The sequence below is a fragment of the Mustela lutreola genome, chromosome 4 (genome assembly GCF_030435805.1).
Source record: "Mustela lutreola isolate mMusLut2 chromosome 4, mMusLut2.pri, whole genome shotgun sequence".
NCBI lineage: Eukaryota > Metazoa > Chordata > Mammalia > Carnivora > Mustelidae > Mustela > Mustela lutreola.
Genome location: NC_081293.1, coordinates 33,353,754 through 33,373,297, shown reverse-complemented (window position 1 = coordinate 33,373,297; position 19,544 = coordinate 33,353,754). Strand labels below are relative to the sequence as shown.

The following is a 19,544-nucleotide window of genomic DNA, read 5'->3' as shown; positions in this document are numbered from 1 at the left end:
GTAGTGTCAAATATAATTTATTTTTTAATTTTACATGTCCCTGCAAAGCAAAATACATTTTAAGAACTTCAACCAAGGGGCGCCAGGATGGCTCAGTGGGTTAAGCCTCTGCCTTTGGCTCAGGTCCCTGCTCAGCGGGGAGTCTGCTGCTCCCTCTGACTACCCATCCTCCTGCTTATACTCATAAATAAACAAAATCTTAAAAAAACAAAAACAAAAAAAGAATTTCAACCAAGTATTTAAATGCTTAACATTGGAGGTTGGTGGGGGGTGGGGCAGTGGAGGTGGGGCTGGGGGGGTGGTCTTCCTATCTCCTATGGTTTTCCTTTCTGGAATTCAAGGTTTATAATAGACTTGTGGTTTTCCATCTTAATTTTTTTTTAATTTTATTTACACTGGAGTCTGAAATTGGTTTTGATGGCTATATAAAGGCTTATTATTCTTTCTAAAAAGTCATACTGCATCTGGGTAATCCATACCACCTTGGCACGGACCTGTCTACAATGCTATCCAACCTGCTAATTGCAAACTTACAGGGCCTGTAAATAGAGTCGCTAGGCAATGTAATCATAGAGCTTTTTATGAGCAGGCAAATGGAACACTAAAAAAAAAAAATGAAATTTTTAGCCATCAGATGTTCTTTTTACACTTTTGGGAGACAATGTTCTTCTTCCATTTGTTTTTTTGTATAAAGAAAATATTTGCATTAAAAGCATTTAAATAAGATAAATCCTCATGATTTATAAAACAGTTTTGGCATTTTGTGGTCATTACTCATTTTATTTTGCATATTAGTGAGGCTTTGAATTAAAATGTCCTTATGTTCTAGTAGAGTGGGATTCACTGTTCTGAGGATTAAGAACCACCTGAATTCTAAACCAGACAGAAGTCCACTCTTTCACCTGAGTCAACAGGTGGAAAAATGCTGGTTACATTTGTAAAAGTATAAATTTTAATGCCATCATGTATTGTAGAAAAAACAAAATGAATTTCTCAGCTTAACTAATGGGAGCGCTGTTATTATTCAAAACACTTCTATACAGAGTTTATAATTCTACTTATGCTTTCCCATACCAAGCCCATCGTATACAAAGGAGCGAAGAAACAGTGAAATATCCTGTGTTTGGTCCCAGTGAGCCATGAACATGTTAGCAATCTCTTTTGATCGGTGTTGCAGGTACCATACTGAAGGCTGGAGCAGCCTGTACTCTCTCCTGCCTCACTGCATCTGAAAGCCCTACTCCGGATGAAATGGAGTCACTCCTACTTATTTTGTAGGACCACTCGGAACTGATACACTTACTGCCATTTTAATAGTCAGGGAGAACAAACAAGACTCTCTGTGGGCTAGGGAGAGCTGCTGTGCACACCGGGGCCCACAGGATTCAGCTGGGAAGCAGGCCTCCTCTCTTGCTCTGGTGCACCTGTTCCCACTTCAGGTTTTCAGCATAGTCCTTGGGGAAACAAATGGAGTATTACATACGTACATGTTTTTAAAATCAATGACCTCATAGCGGTTGTAAAAATTATACTTGCCAATATAAAAGCTCAATGACAGGGAAAAATTCAAAAACAAATGTTAAAGAAATTATTTCAAATCCTATCACTCAGAAAATAGCTATTTCGTTACCATGTGATGAACTTCATTGTGGCCACCCTGTGAGTATACAGGCAGGATGGAAACAATTTTAGAAAAATGAGTTATATTATCCAAGCTTTTTTTAAAGTCAGAGTTACATTTTTAAAAGCAGCTTCATTGAAGCATAATATGTGTACAATAAACTCTACCCCCTCAATGTGTACAGCTTTATGAATTTATATAATTTTATACACTTAAGAAACCACCACCACAATCAGGATATAGAACACATCTATCACCCCAAACCATACCTCATTCTCCTTTGCAGTGCATGCTGCTCTCTGCTCCCAGCCCTAGACAACCACTGAAACATTTTCAGTCACTATAAATTAGTTTAGATTTTTGTAGATTTTATATAAATGCAATTATACAAGTAATTTTTTGTGCTGGTTTCTTGCACACAAAGCAATAATTTTGAGATATGTCTGCATTGTATATATCAGTAATTCATTCCTTTTCATTGCTGACTAGTTTTCCATGTATCTTTATTTAATTCTATTTGAATTTAATGGAAGAAACATTTTAGAAATGGAAGGAATTGCAGAACTTTGGACACTCTGTCTTTAAGCAAGAGATACTAGCTCTTAAAGAGCCCTCTACAATGAACAAATTACTCACAGTGAGAAATTGTGAAATTGTAACAAACTAGAGCTCAACTTTTAGAATTTTTATATTTTTGAAACATGAAGCAATTAAGATGCTTCTACTTCTTCCCAGACCTTCACTTCTGATTTATAAGGTGTTTATTATCATTACTATTTCTTTTATCATTATCAGTATTTATAAAATTCACATGTTGCTTGATAATTTCCAGAATTGTTTACCCTTTTTAAAAGGATAATTTTACTTAAATTCCAGTTAGTTCACATACAGTGAAATATTTGTTTCAGGCGTAGTATGTAGTGATTCTACACTTACATACAAGGGTGCTCATCAGAACAAGTGCCCTCCTAAATCCCCATCCTCTGTCTCTCCCGGTGCCCCCACCCCTTCCCCTCTGGTAACCATCAGTTTGCTCTCTGTAGTTGTCTGTTTCTTGGTTTGCCTCTCTCTCTTTTTCCCCCCATGACCATTTACTTTATTTCTTAAATTCCACATGAATTTCACATGAGTGAAATCATATGGTATTTGTCTTTCTCTGACTGACTTATTTCACTTCACATAGTACCCTCTAGCTTCAACACAATTGTTTATTCTTTTTTTTTCTTTAAAGATTTCATTCATTCACCTGACAGAGAGAGAGATCACAAGCAGGCAGAGAGGCAGGCGGAGAGAGAGAGGAGGAAGCAGGCTCCCCATTGAGCAGAGAGCCTGATGCGGGGCTGGATTCCAGGACGCTGAGATCATGACCGAAGGCAGAGGCTTAATCCACTGAGCCACCCAGGTGCCCCACAATTGTGTATTCTTAATTCTACTCTTAAATGGGCCCTGTACTTAAAATCAATCCTTTTATTATGGCTTCTCCATTCCTCTGTATTTTATTTTGACTCACACCTTGATTGGCTAGGTTTTTGTCAAATGGCAGTTTTTCCAAGAGAGTCTAATCTAAGTACATGTTTAAGAATACCTGTTTGTTACATTTGTTTTTGAAGATCAATTTGGCGGGACATAAAGGTCTTGCATCACACTTCTCAGAAACTGAAGAACATTGCTTCACTGTCTTTTGGCGTTGAAGTGTTGTCCTCAAGAGCTGTATATGGCCAGTCTTTTCGTCTTACATATGACTTGCTTTTTCTGCATAGATGTTCATCTGATACTTAATTCTTCATATTTTAGTAATGTCATCTGGATATCTTGGTATTGATCATTTTGTATTAATTTTTTCCTGCTCTAATCACTGACTCTGCCTTATCTAACTAAAAAAAAAAAAAAAAAAAAAAAAAAAGAAAAGAAAAAAAGGAAAGAAAAGAGAAGAAAGAAATAGTAAAGGCCCTAAATGTCTACAGTGAGATGTGTAAGACATGGGCCTCAAATTTGGTCAAGGGCTTTCTAGCCACTAATAAAAAACAGAAGCAGGATCTTTTATATGAATCTATATCCATAGGTTATAAAGAAACCACTTAAAAGCTCTTTTTTAAAGATCCTTAGATATGAAAGAATAGAGAAAATAAAAAGAATAAAGACAGAGTTTTTCAATTAGGAGACTTCCCCTTTTTTTAGATGAAAGTAAAAAATGAGTCAGAAGGGGCACCTGGATGGCTCAGTCAGTTAAGTGTCTGCCTTTGGCTCAGGTCATGATCCCAGGGTCCTGGGATCAAGGCCCATGCTGTAGGGCTCTCTGCTCAGCAGGGAGTCTGCTTCTCCCTCTCCCTCTGCCTGCTGCTCCTCCTGATTGTGTCTCTCTCTCTGTCAAATAAATAAAATCTTTACAAGGAAAATGAGTGAGAAAAAAAGATAAAAATGTGATTCACGTCTATATGCCTATTTCATAACCATTAACTTCATTTGGCAAAACCACTATCCATGTCCTTTGGCCTGTATTACTAAAATGATGGATTTGGAATATGAAAGCTTTTGCAAAATGATACATATTGTTACAATACTATTAACTAGATGTAGTTTGTTGTTTAAAACCATGTAATCATCAAAATGATACATTTTGGAATATAAGAGCATTTAAAAACCACTCCCAAATTTGCTCTCATTTTCTAGAACACTATGAAGCTGATCCATTTATGAGGAGATAATTAGTGGGAAGCTCTTTGAAGAAAGGTCTAGTTAAATTGTAAAACATAATTTCAGGAAAACATTTTAAGAACAACTTGGAGAGGATTTTTTCCCCCAGTAAATACATGAGTACTAGTATAACTTGTAGTTTCTGAAAGTTTTCCAACAATTTCTGTGACTACTCTAAAATTATCCAACAATTGGCTGTACTAGATATTCTTTATTAAAGCTCCTCAATTAATACAAGCAAAATTTAAATCGATTATATTTATAATTGATTCTGGGAAAAAGCACTATTATTTGCTTCCCAAACTTATACACTGATTACATGAGTGTTTGCTAATATCTATTTTTATACTTTACATTACCTTACTCAATGTAGAGGAGTAACAGTCCAAGGGAGAAAGCTGAAAGAAAAAAAGTGAAAGACCTAGTTTTTCTTCTATGCTAATTATCTTTATTTTGTTAGGCATAGTTTTGTTGGTTTGTTGAATCAAAGGCAAATTAATGAGTGTACTTTATTGTGATTTTTAAAAATTAATAGACCCATTTATGTGAATTTTTATCTTACAGAGTTTGAATATCTTTCAGAACCTAAATAAACGCCAGTTTGAAACAGTTATTCATTTGTTTGAAGTTGCAATAATAGCAACTGACCTGGCTTTGTATTTTAAGTAAGTACAAACTTCCTTATACTCTGTGTGCTTCTGCCTTACATAAATGGCCCATTGCATTCAAGTTAAAAGGCATTTCTTCACACACATATTTATTCACTTTCCTTTGGGGTCACCAGTAGAATATACTCCAAGTACCTCATAATTTACTAGACATCTGAAAACATATTTTAGAAAACTAATCCCCTAATGTCAATGGTTTGTTATCTGAAGAAATTTGAATTGAAGAATGTACAGCAAGGTTGGTGCATTGCCAGAAGAGTGATGCCACAAAGCCTTATGAGGTGATGCTTGTCCTGGTGGGTTCATCATGGTCCAGGGGCTGGTATTTAGAGTTGCAGGATCAGACATTTGATTCTGCTGCAATCTGGGAGCTAAAAAATCTTGGTGATACCAGTGCACATTAACAAAACTTGGATAATTCTGAGTCACATACAGCAGAGTACTAGCCTATTTATAGTAATAATAACCAAGGAGACCAGACACTCCAAGCTTCTGCCCATTTTCTTGTCAGTGAACTATAAAGTTGTTAGTGAAAATGGATTAGAACAAGGGGAACTAGTTGTAGTATCTAACTAGTTGTGGTAACTAACATTAGATACTACTAACTGTAGTATCTAATGATTTAGATGGGTAGTATCAAATTGTGGCTCTCTGATCCTTCTTAATTAAAAATTTAGTTATTCAAAGATGAAGACAGATACTTCGAATAATATAATTAATATCCAAATATCCATAACCCAGATTCAGCAAATACTAAGATTTTTTTCCACACCCATCTGAGATCTTTTTTTGTGGAAAAAAAAGTCATGCACTCAAGGTATCCCATCCCGCCATGAAAAGCCCCTACCATCTCCCTCACAGATACCATCATTCTGATGCTGATGTGTACTCGTCCTTTCCAGGTTTTTATATTGTTAATTGTGTTTTTAAATTGTCCATAAATGGTATCTTACTGTGCACACTTTTCTACAACTTGCTTTTTCATGTAACATTATGTTTTAAAGATTTACCTCGGTGGTAAACGAAGATCCAGTTTATTAGTTTTAACTGTATATTCAACTTTACCAAGAAGTCATAATGAATTCAGCCATTCTTCTACACATGGACATTTAGATCATTTCCAACATTTCATTATTGTTGACAATGCTATATTGTATATCCATGTATGCATGTGATTTTCTCTAATGTACATACTTAGAACTGAGATTGCTGTAGAGTTTGCAAATCTTCAGTCTTAATACTACATTGCAAAACTGCACTCCTGAGTAGTTTCCCCAATTTAAATTCCCACCAGCAGTACGCAAGAGTTTCTGTTATCCTGTATCTGGACTACTTTTGATCTGGTCACTTCTATTCACTTACTTATCTTGTCAGTTTGAGTGTGAGATGGAATCTTACTGCTCTTCAAATTTGTATTTTTTTTTTTTTTTTAACCAGTGAGGCTGAGCATCTCTTCATGTATTTTAGTTTCTTTGTTGGTTTTATGAATTTTTTATCATCATCTTATCTCAACACAGCCTCTGGCCTTTTTGTTTATGTTATGATCTCCTTTGTTACTAATGTATTCAAACTTACCAGTGTTCCCCCCTGCCCTTTTGTGGCTTGTGGTTTTTCTCTCTTAAACTCTTTCTGTGCCAAAGTTAATAGCCATTCCCTGTTCTCTTCTCCCCGACCCCTTAGATCCACTATGTGGACATCTGATGGAAAGTGGGAACAGGAAATCTGAAAAGCACATATTAAAGATACTTTTTATCTCTGGTCTTATATGCTAAGATTGTTGCACAGCTGTATCTTTTTTAGGAAGAGAACCATGTTTCAAAAAATTGTTGATGCCTGTGAAAAAATGGAAACTGAAGAAGAGGCCATCAAATATGTGACCATTGATCCAACCAAAAAAGAGGTTATCATGTGAGTAGTCAGAATTTTATTCCTTTTTTGGCAAAAACAAAACAAAACAAAACAATAAACCACTTATTTTGTATATCTTTCTATTTTAACAACTGTTGTTTTCTCCCAAGGGCAATGATGATGACTGCATGCGACTTGTCAGCTATAACCAAACCCTGGGAGGTACAAAGTCAGGCGAGTACCGTTATGTCTCCTCTTCTGTCACATGCACAGATGCTATCTAGATCACATGTAAGAGAGAAAAGGAATATTCTGGCAATCTTGGAATTTTGCTATAGGTAGCAATTATGTGACTATACATTTTGTAAGTGATTACCTTTCATTATCCTGGAACAAACAATTGATTTATATTTAAAAAGATAAAAGAAACTTAGGAAGTTAGGACAAAAATAAAATGTTCCCTGTTGGATTTCTGCTAATGAAGGCAGCTTTCAAGAATTCGCAAGTGTCAGTAAGACAACAGGTCATTTGGTTAGGCTCCAAGGCAAGAGAAGGGACCTTAGAAAGAAAATGCTTTTTGCAAAGAATTCCTTATCATTGAACAGACTGCAAAAACTTTATATACAATTATTTAGGGAATGTCTGAGTTTTTAATAGAGGAGATAAATTGGCACAAGAAACATAGTGCTTTCAAGGGTGGTTTTGCTCCTACAACCTCTTCTTGTGTGTCAGTAAGTAAAAGGCACTGTCTATAGTCAGTTCGTGTTTAAGGGTGCCTTCCCCAGTTCTTTGCCAACCTCAGGGAATGAGAGTCAGGAGTCGCTAGTTTATTACTTGATTTCTTACTAACTGGATGAAAGAAACTTCTCTTTTTCCCTCAGTGACTTCTAGGAAAAACCCTAGGGAGAAGAGAGGCCAGAATTCACTGGGTTCAACTGTAATTGTGGGTTATATGAATAAGGATAGAGTAATTGGAACCGTCAAATTCCAAAACCAAACACTTGTGCTCCTTCCACCCTGATGTGCCTGTTCTTCCTTCTTTATTTACTCTTTATTCTTTATCTGCACAATCACCCAGGCCAGAAACCTAGGGCCTTGCATGAAGTTCCCCTCCCCATTCCTGTCTGTCATGCTGGCTACAGTCTCAGGTCAGACTTCTACTCTCTTTCATCAGCAAGATGGTGTGGCGGGATCCTCCTAAGTGACCCTTCCTCCTCCTCCACTACTCAGCCCTCCTCCGAGCTGTACTCAGCCCTCCTCCGAGCTGCTGCTGGGATTATTTATACTGAGACCGCTGCTCAGCCACTCCTCTACTTAAAAGCTTACTAACCACCCCCCACCTCCCCCCCCACCCCCCACCCCCCACCCCCCACCCCCCCCCCCACCCCCCCGCCGCTGCCAGAGGTATTCAAGCTTTCTTAAAGGGGCCTGATGGGTTAGTGGGTTAAGTCTCTGCCTTTGGTTCAGGTTCATCTCAGGGTCCTGGGATTGAGCCCCACATCGGGCTCTCTGCTCAGAGGGGAGCCTGCTTCCCCCTCTCTCTCTGCCTGCTGCTCTGCCTACTTCTGATCTCTCTTTCTCTGTCAAATAAATAAATAATAAAATCTTTTTAAAAACAAATAAATAAATAATAAAAAAAAGAAGTAAAGTCCTCCCCCAAACACCCCACAAAAAGTTGTACAAAATCACTTTATATAAAAGAAAAAAACAAACTTACTTTAGCTGAAATCTCTTTTGGCCCCTCCCTGCTGGGGCTGCTAGTGCTCTTTGGTGCACTAGGGCTCCAAGAATAAGAATCACTGGTCTAGGGGCGCCGGGGCGGCTCAGTGGGTTAAGCCTCTGCCTTTGGCTCAGGTCATGATCTCAGGGTCCTGGGATGGAGCCCCGCATCAGGCTCTCTGCTCAGCGGGGAGCCTGCTTCCCTCTCTCTCCCTCTGCCTGCCTCTCTGCCTACCTGTGATCTCTGTCTGTCAAATAAATAAATAAATACAAGCTTAAAAAAAAAAAAAAGAATCGCTGGTCTAGAGAATCAAACTTTCTAGCAAAGCTTACATGGTCTGTCTTTACCTGTCTTTAACTCACACTCATCAGATTATTTCCTGGCACTCTCTCCCATTCACTGTCTCTCACTCTAAGCTCTGGATGCTCAATTTTATCTCTGCAGATAGTCTTCCCCTCCTCTTTATCTGAAAAACTACTATTCATCCTTGATACAAAATAAATGCAAGCTCCTTTATGAAACTCATCTTTACTTCCTTCTCCTGATCCCCAACACTTCAACTACTACTTTTACAGCCCTTACCCACATGGTTTACATGACTGTCTCTATGAGACTAGAAGCATCTTAAAGAAACAGGTCACATCTGATTCCTCCTGGCAAGCCTGGTTTATGCCAATATTAGGAAGCTAGTAGGAGTTCATTAAACTTGGTATTGGGTTTTTAAAAGCTATATGTTTACCCTCAAATATCCTCACCTTGTTATCAAGTAAATCTGGGTGCTCATCTGTGTGCATGTGTGTACACCCAGATATATGCTAGAAGCTAACAGATAAGCAGGACAAGAGGACGATGTGTGGGAAGCTGCAGAGCTTGAAGCAAAATGTAATGGAATTAAATATCCTCCCATTTCCCCTTTTTATTGTTGAGATGTAGTGGCAATAGCAAATGGAGATAGGTATTCCCAGAATGGGCCTAGAATGCTGAAGTGACAAGAGAAATTTCTCTTTCCCATTTCAATATAATCTGCAGATGACATCTTTTTATTTTTATTAAGATTTATTTATTTGAGAGAGAGAGAGCACATGTGAGCAGGGGGAGGGGCAGAGGGAGAGAAAGAGGGAGAAAAAGAATCTCAAGCCAACTTCCTGCTGAGTGTGGAGCCCAACATGGGGCTTGATCCCACCACCGAGATCATGACCTGAGCCGAAATTGAGAATCTGGACGTTTAACTAACTGAGCCACCCAGACACCATCTTTCTAAAACCAGAGTATATGGTATGACAATGCCTCAAGCATTAATATTAATGCTACCCTTAAATGTCACTCATACTAATAAAATGCAAATTCTCTATGAATGACTCAGTTTCACGAATCAAGTCTTATTTTTATTTGCAGGTGGCACTTCTGGTTGCAAATGAATTTTGGGAACAAGGAGATCTGGAGAGGACTGTGCTGCAGCAACAGCCTATTGTAAAGACCTTGACATAAAAATGCACTTCTATTACAAATTATCGATACAAATCAGTCTCTTTTGTACACAGAGTCTTAGAAAACTATCCTTAAAGGATTTATTTCTCTTTCCAGCCTATGATGGACAGAAACAAAAAAGATGAACTACCCAAACTTCAAGTTGGATTTATTGATTTTGTCTGTACTTTTGTATATAAGGTAAGTAAACAAATTGAGTGAAATATATAATCATCTGGGGATAAGGATTTTTCTTCCAAAGTGTTACCAAAATCAAAAGTCACTCACATGAAAAGCCATTAGGGGTATCCTTGTTTTTACAAAGTAGCTTGAGGAATTACCCTAATCTCATTTAGGTTTGGAAGAAAAACTAGAACTCAGGAGCACCCTGAACAGACCAGATGCATTTAGAAAACAGTACCTGTCTTCCCTGTTTCCACAGCACTGAGTTAAACTCATCCTAGCAGCTCTGAGCACTGATACAACTCCTTATAGCTCCTTCTCTGCATGTGAAAAGTACTGAAAATCAACTACATGATTTAAATAGTTTCTGACCTAAAATTCTCTCTAGGAGTTCTCACGGTTTCATAAAGAAATCACACCAATGCTGAATGGTCTTCAGAACAACAGAGTAGAGTGGAAATCCCTCGCTGATGAGTATGATGCAAAGATGAAGGTGCTTGAAGAGGAGATGAAAAAGCAGGAAGAAGGAAACACGACCACAAAAGGTTAGATGGAATCTGTTTTTTCTAGTTGTAAAGTAACCAGGAGTCAGGCTGAGCTTAATCTCACATGACAAAACCATAAAAAGTAAATGCAAACAGGAAACTTGCTTTTCAAGTAATTATATATAATAAATTGATTAGTGCTTTTCAGATTACAACTCCCCACTGCCCCCAACAAGATCTTATGAATAATTCCAGGAGGAATTGACTGGTCCAGCTGAAGTAGGGGTTTGGGCTAGCCTTCTTTCCACTCTGGTATGTGGCTCCTAATCACCTCCATAGAATACTGAGATTTTAGAAATACGAAAGCCATAGAATCAGTGGGATCAGGGTTAGGTGAGAAAATAAATTTAGTACTAACATTACATGTTAGCTGTTACTTTGGGCAACTTGCTTAACCTGAGCTCAATATTCTTCTCTATATGAGATTTTACAAACCTCCAGCCTCCCTTCTAGACTTAAGGAAGCCCCACATGAAAGCAGAGCTGGCCAGCTGAATGGGATGACTTGGCAGGTATTTCAAGACTGGCTGTGCCTCAAATGTCCCCAGATAGTGGTTTTTCCTGATGAAACTTCTACTCCTGAAATTACTCTGTTGGGATCAACTATGAGTTTATCAGATGACTCAAATGTCATCTTGAAATGGGAATGCTAATGTCACCACTTTGCATTTTGTCTTGAGGGTTCAGCACTTCAAAGGTTTTGTAGGAAATTTTTATTGTTGTAACCAAGAAATCATGGAGGGAGAAGTGTTTTGCTTAAAAGGTTAAGGATGTCCTTCAACAGAATAAAAGTAAGAGTTTGACTTCTTGATACCCATTCACCAATGTATTTATTGGGGGTCTATTCTGTACAAGGCCCTGGGTTAGGCAGGGCCTGGGAAAAGTTGGGGTCCTTATCGCACAGAGCTTACCCTGTGGTTGGGGAGGTAGACATTAAACCAGTAAATGAACTGATTATCTATCATCATGAACAATTGATTATAACTATCAGAGGAAGCATGGGGGAAGGCTTTCCTGAAGGATGCTTGTGCTAAACTCTGAAGACTGGAGGCTTTGGCTAAGCCAAGAAAGGGGGAGGTGGTGGGGAGGAAGCAAAGGAACAGAATATGCACGAAGGCCTTGAAGTGGAAATAAGCTTGGTGTGACTGAAGAATCTAAAAGCTGGTGTAGCCAGAGTGCCAGAGTCTAGAGAGCAAGCTGGGCTAAGTACCAGGTAGAGCTGGTAAGGCAGTTGGGCAGGATAATGCTGCCTTAAATGCCTTGCTAGAGGAGCAAAGGGAAGTCTTTAAAGGGATTTAGATGGGAAATCAAGAACCTCATTTTCACTTCAAAAAGATAACAAAAGGGGTAAATTCTTCTATGCAAGTGGAAAGCAAAGGTATTTCTTAGTACAATTAAATTTAATCCCTATCTCAATTTTATGATGAACAGTCTATCAGATTCTTTAAGTGGCTTGGATATAGATCTTTTATCTTTATTTACATAAAAAATTACTTCTGAACTTTCTTCCTGCTACCCTGGCAAGTCTCTGTGAACTAAAAACATTATTTCGTATCTTCAGGCAACAAGCTTTGTGCCTGGCACAAAGCAACAACTCAGATTCCCAGATTGTGCAGTTCAGTGGTTTGCTTGAGAAACAGATGTTAATTGGTTAATCATTTATAAGATTCTGTTTTTCAGATGGGTCAACTCTGAACATGAATTCAAGTTTTTTAAATGGTCAAACCCTTAGTACTTGATCTAAGTTAACAACTATTAACTAGCTATGAAGTTGATACTAACATTATTAGAGTTTTAGAATAAACACTGTGTGCCCATGGATTCCCAATGCTACTGCTTTTTCTCATTTTTACTAGCCACAGAAGATGTAGGAGGTGGCAGTGATGACAAAAAGTCCAAAACATGCCTCATGTTATAATATAATCCGACTGGTCAAAATTTCAAATATCGTTTCTACTTTTGAAGAAAAATAGAAGAAACAAACTTCATTCAGCACACCATCAACTAACAGAGTACCAGGATCTTCAGATACGCTACCCTTGTGGCCACCAAAAGGAAATATATTGATAGCCTGAAAATGCTGAGGGTAAAATAAAGTACAACAAAAGTACAAAATAGAAGATGAAAATAAGTGCATTCTTGGTGCCAATTTGTTTTAAATTAAAAATATATAATCCTGAAACCAGTCACCAATTCTTTTTTTAAAGGTTCTTATTAATAGTATTCATTTGCTAGGACTACCATAACAAAATACCAGCCTGTGTGGCATAAACCACAGAAATTTATTTTCTTACGATTCTGGAGGCTAGGAGTCCAACATCAAGGTGTTGTCAGGTTTGGTTTCTTATGAGGCTTCTCCCCCTGGCTCGTAGATGGTCATCTTCTCTCCTTCTACTCTCACATAGTCTTTCCTTTTGTGTGTCTGTGTCCTAATCTCCTCTTCTTATAAGGACACAATCATATTGGATTAGGGCCCATTCGTATGATCTCATTTTACTCTAATTAACTCTTTAAATACCCTTCCTCCAAATATAGTCATATTCTGAGGTCCTGGAGGGTTGAATTTCAACATGAATTTGGCGGGGGAGACACAATTCAGTGCATAACATTAATAATTGTGATTCATATCTCAAATTCCTTCCTAAACTAAAATCTCTCATCTATGCATCTTAAGAGCAAATACAATATAGAATTTATAACATCTGTAAGTACTATACACAAAACACGTAATAGGATGTCAAATGTTATTCCATCTGAAATGCTTACCATCTTTCCTCTACTTTTTTTAACCTTGATAATGGAAGGGTAAAGACCACACTGCTTTTGGCAGTTTATATGTCTGCCCTATGCCCATCCCTCTCCCCAAGTCTGAAAGCAATTATTTTAAGTATAACTAAGGATATTTTAAAATATTCTATTCTTCACATTGAAAGAATAATCAGCTTATAAGATATTCCCTGGATAATCCTAATGTAAATTAAATCAGCTAATAAATGTTATGCATTATTAAGAAGCATGTGATTTGATTATGCAAGAATTTTACTATCAAAAGCAGTTTAGCAGCACTTTAACAGAGGTTATTTAGAAAAAAAAAAAGATTACTAAAACCATCTACCAAGCATTCTAAATACTCTTTTGTCAAGAGAAACTAAGGACAATTAACTACTACTACTACATGGTGCCTGTTTAGACATCAGAGAAATTTAGGATTTCTTCTTTACTTATCTAAAATCATTGACCAAATAAAAATTATGCCATAAATTCTGCCACAGATTTTTCTTACCAAAAGGTATCTAAATTTTAATAAATCAAATTTATAGTCTATGAACCTCCAATGGTTTGTTATACAGAAAATATTTTTCAATGTTAAGGTCAAGGGGGTAAAAATCATTTGTTCTACGTTTACAAGCAAAAATTATAAGATTTAGAATCATAGGATTGCTACTTTCACATTAGAATGTAAGGTCTATGAGAGGAAAGATTTTTGTCTATTTTATTCTGTTTTGTTCCTACCTCTATCCTGTTACCTAGAGAGAGAGTAGTGCCTGGTACAAAGTAGGTTCTCAGTGAATACAAATGAATGATATTTTGAATAAATGTCATAACCAACAGGTATAAATGAAGAGTGCCTGCAAGTTAATAAAGTATCTTTAGGGGGGAAAAAACTCATTTATTATATACACTTGCATGAGTGTTGTATAGACAATAATAAGTCATCACTTTGAGTAAGTGATAACATGTACACCTTACTTTCATTACTTAAAATAATTTTGAAACTCTACTTTTAGGATTATTTTAGAAACTGCCTAAGAAACTCTTCCTTTAGGGGCACCTGGCTGGCTCAGTCGGTTAAGTGTCTGCCTTCAGTTCAAGTCATCATCTCAGAAAGCCCCAATGTACCCCTGCCTGGTGGGGAGTCTGTTTCTCCCTCTGTCCCCCGGCTCCCGCTCATGTTCTAATACATAAATAAAATCTTTAAAAAAAAAAAAAAAGGAACTCTTTCTTTAGTTTTATGTAATTTTGGACCTCAAATTATCAGCTCAAACAACATCCCCTCCTCATTCACTAGAAAGCAAGTTGAGGAGTAGAGATGTACTGCCATTGAAGGTCTGCAAAAATAGGAGCTTTGCTAAAGAGCAAGTAGAAGAAGGCATTAACTTCATATCCCAAAAAGTGGTCCACTGAACACTACTGACTGCACTATAGCCAAATATGAGAGAGGTCTGTCGGAGAATTAATCTTTAAACTCATCATCTTGTGGTCTTTTCAAAGGCTCCTTAAAAATATAACTAAGAGAAAAATACAAAACAAAATAAAACAAATATATGACTTCGATTATGTATGAATGGATTAAGTGTTGTGATTATATATAATGATCTAAAATTTTTACTAATGAACCTAATGTCTATAAACCATACTTATAACACCAAATACATGAATTTATTTTGAGTCTAGTTTTCCTACTTATCATTTATAGGAATTTTATTTTCTGATGATCACTAAACTATGAATTTTTTTAATCATAAACATGTTTTAGCTACATATATACTAGTATCAGTTTGCTGTCGGACATTTCAACACTTTCTCCTTAGACACCAAGATTCCTTTTTATTCTCTGTAAGTAGTGAGATTAAAAAAAATACAATTTCTTTAATAAGGGGATTTAAAAACAATGTTCAACATTAACAAACCGATACTGATTTACTGTTTTTGATGGCTTAGAAATGACTGTGTAATTATTTCCTAGATAGTTCCTTTGTAGCAACATCTAGCATAGTGCCTCACATGTAACAGAAGCCTGATAAATATTTGAATTAATGAATAACAACTTTTGAATAAAAAGAAAATCAGATACTAACCACTTAAAAATAAGACACTAAACTATTCTGCAATTTAATGCCAATCATTCCATGTTTAAATATCATTTAAAATACTTATATTAACAAAATAATTAAAATGCTGTGATTGCTTTCTACAGGTCCTCTCTTCACTAAATCATGCATCTTCATATCCATCTCTTGGCACTTTACAAAAATGGGTTAAAACCTTTTTAAAGAAATCAATAGATTTGAAAATTTGATGAAAACTATGGACCTTTTCCCCCCATAAATACACATAATCACAGAAGTTTACACTCAGATTCTAAGAGTGCTTAGATCTCCTAAAGCACATGCATCGACTCTAAGAGGGATGATCAGCAAATTAAGAAGTTCCATTTTATACTATATCCTGGCATATAAGTATATCTGTATTTGTGTGACTACATCTGAGATAAGCTCCAGCATATACTATTATTAGTTAAATTATCTTATTATAGAATCTCTCTGTTGGAGAGTCAACTTTTGTGAACCTAATCTACTGTTGTAGACTTCTGTGACCTCATTTGCTGTTCCTGCTGCCCCACAGTATTAATTTACTTTATAATAAACTACTCACACACTGGGAAGTCAAATCTGATAATAACAAGCTCCTTTAAGTAGTATAGGTGAGAAGGAAGAAGGAAGCAAGAGAAAAGTAAGAAAAAAAAAGGCAGCTAGAAACAGGTGGTAATGGGAAAGTAGGTGCTTAAAAGGAGGGGTACCGGTGTATCAAAGGAAAGAAGGTGAAGACATATTTACTCTATAATTTTTGTGAGACATCAATAATTCTAATAATTTAAATTAATTCAAGTAAGGGAAGATAAATATGAATGAATAAAAACAACAACAAAACCCCTACAAAATACAGGAACAATGAACTCTCCATACAGTGTACTAGCTTTATCCTCTAGCAGCTACAGATGGAGCAGTTGTAAATAAGCATCTGAAAAGATATATAAGGGATGAGGAAACATGTCTCCAATAGAACTGAAAAACTTCCAAAGCAGCTGACATCTTGAGAGTAGTTGGATTTTTATTTCTGAAGATAAACCATTCAAGCTGCAACTTGTAGATAAAATTTTTGTGAAGAGTTTCAAAGTGTACTTTCACAGTAAGGAATGTGGCCTTCTCTCTTCCATCTCACAGAAATAAATCTTGGAAATAGTCATCAAATTCTTCTTCTCTATTTAAAGGAAAAAGTATATGTATTGATTAAGATCAACAATTACAGAAAAAAATTACTAGGTGAAACATTATAGGTGATTAATGAAAATAAAATATTCTAACTCATTTGCTGATTTTTCTATATATGATATATTTCATGATTCAGCCATCAAATAATCCTCAGCTTTTGGAATAATCGTAAGTATACCCAGATTGATTAAATGTGAAATGTTTTATATGTTGCCCCCACATCCTATATGTATTTATTACCTAAGATTTTACTTTAAAGTAAAATGTTACTTTGTGAAGAGTCATGCTTCATAATTGTTATGAAATGTTACTACTTCTCTTTACTTTTTTGGTTGACAGAATTCTCTGTTCTTTCTCATTTCAAATTATAGTCTGACCAAGAAATGAATGAAAAAGAAAACTATTTTCAGGAAAAATACAAGTCTTACTCCTAGGAATGGGGAAAATCTCCTTAGGCTGTAGGTCTTTATTGCTATGGGAACAGTAAATATATATTTGTAGCAGTAAATATCATGTGTAAAACAATGAATCAAAATCTGAAAGGAAATATTAAATTGTATTATAATATGGTAAAATAAAATGAAAACTATCAAGTACTAAATAAATATTAGCACTTGGAACCAGAGTGATACAGGAAAATACCACAGGATTTCAAGTCAGACAATGTTTAAGTTCTAGCTCTGTCACTTATTAGCTTATATTAGCAGGTTACTTAACTTCTCTGGGCTCAGTCTCCATGTTTGTACAAAGGAGAACATTGTAGTTCCTCACAGAAGTGCCGTGAGGATTAAATGATTATACACACACACACACACACACACACACACACACACACACACACACACATTTGCCTTTCTCCCTTCTGGGACAGGAAATCAAGCTGTAAAGTAAAATCCAGTCTACCAGTCTCTTCAAAAAAAGTTCTTGTAGATCAGGGATTCACAATGGGACTCCATTATTTGGTTTTAAATAACTGTGAATACATAAAGCCATTATACCCATGTTCAAATTTTTAAAAAATTACTACAGAATCAGATAAAATTGATTTAAGAATTATCTGTAATTTGATATCTCCCATGCTTTTCCTCTCACATGCCAGCAATATACAGTAAAATTTTTTAAACTGTAGTAAGAATTTAAATATAGGAAATTAACTGAATCTCTGTGTAGGCTTAGGTGCTCAGTACTTGATCACTGTCAAGTACTTATAAGGTCACAAAAAGTTCTGGATGATGAGAGTCTTCTTAGGATTTACTCAAGTATCTTTACTGCCTTAAAAGGTGAGCCAATCTGTCAATTTCAGCTATAAAGCTCTTCATGGGAAGTTATACCATCAGAAGTTTAGTCCATAGTTTAACCAGGATAGCAGTATTTTATAGTAATAGTTTTCTTATAATCTAATCTATATTGACCATACATTTAGGAATTCTTTACTTGACTAGAAGAAAAAAAGTTAAGTTCACAGAAAAAAAGTGCTCTTGTTTAAAAAGCCTCTTTCTAAAACACCTGAATTCTACTACACTGAGAACATATAATTAGCAAGATGTTTCATAAGTAGCTTAAATTAGTGAATTATGATTTATTCAACAGGTATCTTTCCATTATGAGCCAATATGCCTAAAGACTAACAAAATGAGACTAAAATTTATTGAGCACTTATATTTGTAGGTATTGTACCAAGTGCTTTACAAATTTTTCTTTCATTAACTCTTCACAATAAACTCTGCAGTAGGTATTATTTTATCGTCTTGTTACAGATAAAGCTCAAGTGCTGAACATCCCAGTATACGACAAGAGCTGATAAAATTCCGGCCCATATCCAGATGGCTCTTCCAACTCAAGACAGATAACAATGTACACACTGAGTTATCCTGTCTTCGGGAGGCTAAGGTGGTTGTGGGCAAGTAAACTTCTACCCATACACAGACAGCTTCAAGGGTCTCCCTGTACACATTTATGATCATCAGAGTATCAAGAATAGGCTTCTGTGGAACTAGGGAACAGCCCTTCTCTAAAGGCTCCTAAGTAAAGACGGGACGGTCATTTGGCAAGGAAAGCTGAAAAGTAAGATTTACTCACTGAGAGGAAGCTGGATGAGTTAGCAGTTTGTGGCCACAAACAATGACTAGGAATAAACTCTGATCTTACCAGGCTAGGTAGTCTTTGGCATTAAAAAGACATTCTTGATGAAAAGCTTTTTCATTAATTGTTATCAAGAATGGCTGTGGTTGTAGCTTCCTTACTGATGCAAAAGGTATGCATTATCTAGTAATATCAGGACTCACTGTGATTTTTCATCTGTTTCTGGTAGGGGGCCCTTCCAAAGTTCAGATTCTGAAGTACCTTCTTCTTCATCAGAATTTCCTATTCATTTAAAAAAGAGATTTTTAAAAATGTGTTATATTTAAAACATATTTTGAATTACCCACCAATGCAATTAAATTAGCTTCAATTTAGTCTCACTTTTATGGCTCTGAGAATGTAATTCACTCTTTCAGACCAATAAATTCTTCTTAAAAATAAATAAATAAGCTGAGATATACCAAAGAGTCTCAGCAAAAAAACCAAGGAAAGTCTCATGGGAAAGTTCCCTAAGTTACACTGAGGGAACTTCAGTGGAACTTCCACTGAAAGTGGCACTTCCACTTTCACTGTGGTAATTCCAGTACTAACTCATAAAGGAATGATCTCTTGCAATATAATTGCCTTTGACTTAGTTTTTTCTTTCTGTTGGCATATAAAAGAC

At 36.2% G+C, this 19,544-nt stretch overlaps 2 protein-coding genes and 1 long non-coding RNA gene across 3 annotated transcripts in view; 1 reads left to right on the top strand and 2 right to left on the bottom strand.

Moving 5' to 3' along the window:
* PDE6C (phosphodiesterase 6C) overlaps positions 1-12,920 on the top strand; it is a 47,586-nt gene extending 34,666 nt beyond the window's left edge. Inside the window, exons 16-22 of the mRNA XM_059169420.1 lie at positions 4,880-4,980; positions 6,784-6,891; positions 7,002-7,065; positions 9,947-10,021; positions 10,136-10,219; positions 10,590-10,746; positions 12,602-12,920. Coding sequence (XP_059025403.1) covers positions 4,880-4,980; positions 6,784-6,891; positions 7,002-7,065; positions 9,947-10,021; positions 10,136-10,219; positions 10,590-10,746; positions 12,602-12,663 — 651 coding nt within the window. The 3' untranslated portion in view covers positions 12,664-12,920. The remainder of the gene's footprint in view (positions 1-4,879; positions 4,981-6,783; positions 6,892-7,001; positions 7,066-9,946; positions 10,022-10,135; positions 10,220-10,589; positions 10,747-12,601) is intronic.
* Positions 1,295-4,453, bottom strand: LOC131828636 (uncharacterized). The gene is made up of 2 exons (XR_009352522.1): positions 3,207-4,453; positions 1,295-1,454 (listed from the first exon to the last, which is right to left on the bottom strand). It is a non-coding gene; the product is annotated as an uncharacterized LOC131828636 (long non-coding RNA).
* A 3,699-nt stretch (positions 12,921-16,619) lies between the features above and the next one.
* Positions 16,620-19,544, bottom strand: part of LOC131828634 (protein FRA10AC1) — a 32,079-nt gene continuing 29,154 nt past the window's right edge. Inside the window, exons 12-13 of the mRNA XM_059169425.1 lie at positions 19,084-19,162; positions 16,620-16,787 (exon numbers count right to left, since the gene is read on the bottom strand). Of these exons, the coding sequence (XP_059025408.1) occupies positions 16,745-16,787; positions 19,084-19,162 (122 nt within the window). The 3' untranslated portion in view covers positions 16,620-16,744. The remainder of the gene's footprint in view (positions 16,788-19,083; positions 19,163-19,544) is intronic.